At 39.0% G+C, this 6,124-nt stretch overlaps 1 protein-coding gene across 1 annotated transcript; it reads right to left on the reverse strand.

Moving 5' to 3' along the window:
• Window positions 1–1,415: 1,415 nt before the first annotated feature.
• On the reverse strand, window positions 1,416–5,323 carry SCG2 (secretogranin II). The gene is made up of 2 exons (XM_053459067.1): window positions 5,235–5,323; window positions 1,416–3,450 (listed from the first exon to the last, which is right to left on the reverse strand). The coding sequence occupies exon 2, from the start codon at window positions 3,433–3,435 to the stop codon at window positions 1,600–1,602; it is 1,836 nt and encodes a 611-aa protein (XP_053315042.1). The 5' UTR covers window positions 3,436–3,450; window positions 5,235–5,323; the 3' UTR covers window positions 1,416–1,599.
• Between the last annotated feature and the right edge of the window lie 801 nt (window positions 5,324–6,124).

Genomic DNA, 6,124 nt, shown 5'->3' on the forward strand with positions numbered 1-6,124 from the left:
GTCAAAGCATCAGGTCATCCATGTGTGTTTCACACAAAAGTGCAACAACTTGTATATATATATATATATATATATATATATATATATATGCCCTCTGGTAGGACAGTAGAAAGGAGTTTACACATGTTAAGAGCTGGTCTGTAGTTATTTTGCAGCACATATGATGCTGGTGCCATACATACATGTTCTAGTTCTAGTGGGGTATATAAACCCTTCCACCTACCAAGTAGGTTAATGCCTCCAAGGACGGGGACTTCTGCTTGCATTGCACAGGCAGGAGGTGCACAGGTGGCTCACTTGGGTTAGTATGAGTTTTGAACCTGGAAGAGGCCAGTGTGAGAAGTCTCCAGGTTGGCAGTAGACGCTACCTAATGGGTTTACTGTGGAAGAGAGTTGTACAGCCTCCTACATGTGAAGATAATATTTCTTCCTTTATCTGCTGTTTATTAAGAAGCCAAGATTCTCTGAAGTTACGAGATTGTGTCCTGTCCTGCTGTGAGGTACACACTACCATAGTTACATTTAAATTAATAGTAATTGACCTGAATAGATCCTTTTGAGAAGGGCTTCCATTCGGATAATAGGAATTACATTATGTTTTATTGTGTCCCAAGCATGTGCCATGTCACCGTCTATTCTGCAATGGTAGGCTCTGTAACCCCTTTTTATGCCAGAAGGAGTTGCATGTCAGTGTGTTGCACCCACATTTGGCATATACCCCTTTCAGTCACATAGGGACAACTACTTTATATCAAAAGTTGAGAGCAGCATGTTCCCCGCCCTTTGGCATACAAAGGATTATGGGAATATATTATGTATTCTGCACAAACAAGTTATTCACAAGCCACATTATTAAACCTAGCAAAAAGCACAGCCTCATTAATATAAGAAATTTGACGAGGATAATATTTATTCTGACTGAAGATGTTAGAGTCCAGAAAAGATTGGTTTGTAGATGTGCCACAAGGGTAATCAGTCTACAGACCTAAAGATTCCTTCTAATTAGATGTCACTTAAGAAATATTGCAATTAAACTTGGTTATAGTGTTACCTATAGTGTTCTAACTAAACGTAAAGTCTTATAATAATGAGGCAGGCTGTAGTTATTGTGTTAGTTATGATGCTGCCAAAGTCTGCAGTAGTCTAAGGCTCAAGGAACAAATCAATAAACATGCATACCCCCCACCCCACCAAGTAATCCATTACAAATGACTCTAAGGCAGAAAGATGTTACAGTTCCATAAAGGCTACTAGATTACATAAAAGAAATCCAGCCCGTGAGACCTTTCCATACAAAGATTAGTTGTGACCCAATGACTTCTTTTTGTTAAAATTGTGACTTCACAAATAGTAAGGACCTTCAACAAAGTGTCACAATATCTCTGGTTTCATAAATTAAACTATGAAAAATTAAAAAAAAAACAGTAGTACGATCAAAACGGGCATGTAAAAATAAAATGCATTTGTATGCCCCAAAACTGGGACTTAAATATCATTCCCACTAGCGGAAGAGGAACTTCTGTTCCGTCCACCTTAGTCAAAGCCAGAACACACATAAAAAGGAAATAAATGTAATTTAGGGAGGTTAACACAGACAGGTTACATATTTTCCATAGATCTTTTAACAGTGTGATCTCTCACTTTGTCGGCTTTTTCTTGGTTTAAAAACTCTAGGACCTTCATAAGCATGTCCTCATCTGGGTACTGTTTGCTCTGTGTATCATCGTTGTCTCTCGCGGCAGGGAGTCTTCGGTTATCTTTGGACAGAGTCTCTAGATCTTGGAGTCCTCTGAGGTTCAAATATCCCCTCAACGCCTTCTCATACTGTTTTTCCAGCTCCTGGATATCACTTTGTGGGTAAAGGGCAGCTAGCTTTTTATTTTGATTGTTCCCGTACAGTTCTGGATATTTGGCAAGCATCTTTACCATGTATTCCGCCAAGTCTTCCTCCTTGTCGGACCTCGGCTCATATTCCATTTGTCTTTTGTCAAAATCATTTTGCCAAGTGCCTTTGCGTCCCTTCATTTTACTTAACATTGGATAAGGCCTTGGCAAACCATTCTTTTGATTGAACTGATTTACAAAAGCAGATTTCTGATTTGGCAGCTTATCGCCTCCTAAGAGGTTTACCATATCCTCCACAGTCAAGTCTTCAGGAATATTAGATAACAGAGAACTTGATGGCTGTTTTATGAATCCTTGCTTGTTCTTGATGACATCTACCTTTCCCACAGTGGTTTCAGTAACTTCATCCAGATCATCGGGCACTTCCACTTCCTTTTCAGATTCCAGCCTTCCACCTAGTTTCTTTCCATCTTCATCTTGCAGCATGTCAATGAGATCTTCTGGTGGGATTTGTAAATTTCTAGATATATCTATTAACTGGTAAATAGCATCCGCGTCTAGGTCTTTTCCTGAGTACTTTGCTGATCGTTTCTCTGCATTTTGCTTGCTTTTTTCGATTCTGTTCATCCACATCCTCATGTAATAATTCATTAAATTTGCCAGGTTCTCGGATTCCAGGTTTTTATTTTCTTTTGCGGTGTCTTCATCCTGTAAACCAAGCAATCTAGATCGCTTCATTTCCTCTTCCATGTCATCTGTTTTCTCCAGCTCTTCCTTACTCTCTTTCAGTTCCTCTTGAGTCTGGCTTTCAACCTTCTCCTCTATAGGACTCCATTCTTCTCCCCCTGCCACATCTTCATAAGCAATATTGTTGGCTTTATACATATCATCCTCATCATCTTTGTAGAGTTTTTGGTCTTCTTCTAAACGGTCTCTTTTATTATTGGCTTGGCCTTTTAACTTCCCCAGTTCCTGGAAGACAGACTGCAGGGTTGCTAGACTTTGAGGGGTATACTGACCTTCCACAATTTCATTGGTGCGTTTTAAAGGGCTATCTCTGGAGTAGTCCTCAAAGTACCTTCCAGGAAACTTGACATTTTTAGGTCTTTTCTCAGGCCATTCATAGTCTTCAAACAACTCGGCTGGAATGTTTTTGTCCATCATGCTGCTGTACTGCTTGTTCTTCTCTGGTTGATTTACTTTGGCGTCTTTTTCAGCCTGTACAAGGGCTTCCAACATAGCTCGCATCCACTCAGACTCATCATCCATGGAAGGATTTTTGCCACTCTCTGGAGAAAGTGGCTGCAAACTGGTGTCTTTCTGCTCTGAGATGAATGGTGCCCCTGGGTACAATGTATAGTCTGGGATGCTTTCTGTTCTGCTTGCTTGCTTCCTGAGGTTTTCAATGTATTCCAATGCCTTCAGCATATCAGGGCTGGGCAGCCTTTGAATACTTTTCATTCTATATTCTTGGTCCTGTTGCGGCACTTGGTAATATTGGAATGATGCAGCATCAGTGAAGGGCATTAGAAGAATTAAAAGTGACAGGGACAGAAAACTCAAAAGACAGCAATTCCTTAAACGAGCCATGTTTCTCAATGTTTCCTATAAGAGAAATGCAAATGGATATGTGATAATGAGCTAAAATAGTTGCGTACATTAGGGATATGAAGCGATCAACATATATTGATACTCTTTAATGCCATAATAAATATGCCAGTAGCATGAACATTGGGTTGTTGGGTTACTGTTACTGGTTAATGTGTAGCTTCCAAATATCTGACACACAACAGTCAATACAACTCTCTTACACTGATTGATTACCACAATAACAGTATCTCCTTATAGCAATGCAGTTAATGTATTTGTATTTATAGATCCTTGAATTCTCTAAATAGCTTTCTGTATATCTTGTACCTGGGCTCTGTGGGTAGAATTTCGGGGATCTAGGAGTCTACAAATGCATTGCAGAGACACGGAATTGGCTCTCCTTCATCACAGCTCTTTAGTGTTCTTTCATTATCTTACATTTGCCAGAACCACCCACAGTTCTAAGGATCACTTCTAAAAGAAACGCATTATCAGGCAGTAAAAAGACATGGGGTAGATGTTCCTAATGTTTGTTGCAGAGAACTGCGTGCAAGATAAAAGAAAATTACTGGCCACTCCTTATACTTGTAGATGTCCAAGTATCCCCTTCTGATTTATTGAAGGGCTGCCATAAATCACAAGCATATGCACTAAGCTATGTAGGTTCACAATCATTTCTGGTAATGGTAATTAAATATTATAAATTATGGAGACACCATCAAGAGTTAGTCTATTTAGTTTTATACCACATTAAATTATATATCTCTTTTGAACAAAAACAAATAAAGTTTCTTTTTTGTTTGTTTAAGAACGCTGGAATATGGACTATAATGAAGAAATGTATTGATTCTGAAACGGTTAATATCGAACACCATGTTCCTTAAGGAGAGCAGCATAATAGATTATGTTTAAAAGAAATTGGAGTACTATATGCTTTTATTAAACTGCCTATCAAATGAAAGCATTTGCCTGTGTAATTATGTAAAACTGACAAACATCTAAACTCACGTTTATACTTAAAGATTTATATATAATTTCAGAAACAAATTAAAACCTGTTGCATTGTCAAATATTAGTCACTCAGCTGTTGCCATGATCCAGTATAATCAATCAGTATTGTAAAGAGTGAAATTTACAAAAAGTAAAATATATATTGTGTTCTTGTCTATTTTAACCAAATTTTGTGTTGCCAGTGATAGATAATCTAACACAGCCCTAGGTATAACATGGTAGCAGTTCCCATATTGAGACAGTTTAGCCCAGGGCTGGGAAATATCAACAGCATAGCAACAGGCAATGGCAAATCTTTATCTACCCCCAGGCAGTGCAAGAGTTACAGTGATTTTCGCCTTGGTCTGAATGATACATGAGCGCAGATGGCTTCTTACATTGATATTATGGAGAGTACTGTCTTTCAAAGACTGCAAATCACACAACATCACGTATTCCACATAAACACAGATCACAACTATAATTGTCTATTTATGTATGTGCATGAATGCTATATTATACATATATATATATATATATATATATATATATATATATGTGTGTGTGTGCTTACACAATCATGCAAGTCAAATAAAATAATACAATAAAAGTCCATTTAAATAGGGGGGACCTTTTAGATCTCCTAATGTTATCATTTAGCCATTTGGATTTCTTTAAAAGCGTGAGAAACAAAGTATTGGTGTGTTGAGGATTTGCTCATGTAGCCCTTGCAGTTCTGTTTGCATTTGATGTCATGGTTATATGTTGCATTATGATGCATGCGCATCCCCGCAGAGGAGCAGTCCTACCTGTGTGCTTCAGACAGAGGGACGGTGGCTGATCATAGCTCCCTCTCACGATGAAGATATTGTTTCAGCACCAGAACAGCTCCCTTTTTCTTAATAGGGCGCATCATGTGACCGCCATGACGTCACGCTGTGTGCAAAAGAGCACTGGGGAGGGAGCTCCAAGAAGTCGTTAACCCCCTGCACGCCTGCCTGGGTGCTCTGACGTCACTTAGGAGCACAGGACCCTGCAAGTGAAATTTAAAATGGACTAATCAAAGAAAGGAGGCATTAAGACTTCCCATTCATGAATCAACTCTCACATGCTTCCATCTAGAGTATAGCTGGGCAGACTGCTTGGCTGCTCTTAAACTACAACTACCATCATCTGCAGCCAGCCCCGAGCAAACAGCATGCAAGGGTGAACATGCACGGTATATTTTAATAAATGTATCATGAATCCCCTGGCTTGAAGTGAGATGAGTGTACATTACATCCTGATGTAGAAAATTCTGCAAACAAGGAGTTAAATCCCAGCTCTGCTTTCTGCTGGAACAGGAGTAATGTTATTTAGTTAACAATACCCTACAGGGCTCCTGGAAAACGTGTCGAGTTCGCCAGTGTTCCCAGTGTTCACCGTACTGGTTTTCTGTGCAGGATCCAGTTTGTATCTGTGTCTGCAGTCAATACCATTAATAATCAGACCTCCCCAGGTAGTCTGTTTTATCTTACTCATTGGAGGTTGTTGGGCAGTATTGAGAAGGATCTAGTCTGGGTTCTATAAGGGGAATTTTGAACTTATATCATTTAAAATAACTGTCTGAACCATGTGCATTACAATCAGTGTAATTGTTTTGTGTGATCTCTGGCAAATGGTGGGTTAACTATTATTTTAATTAGTTTCCTGTCCACAA

This window comes from Spea bombifrons, chromosome 3 (assembly GCF_027358695.1).
Source record: "Spea bombifrons isolate aSpeBom1 chromosome 3, aSpeBom1.2.pri, whole genome shotgun sequence".
NCBI classification, from domain to species: Eukaryota; Metazoa; Chordata; class Amphibia; order Anura; family Pelobatidae; genus Spea; species Spea bombifrons.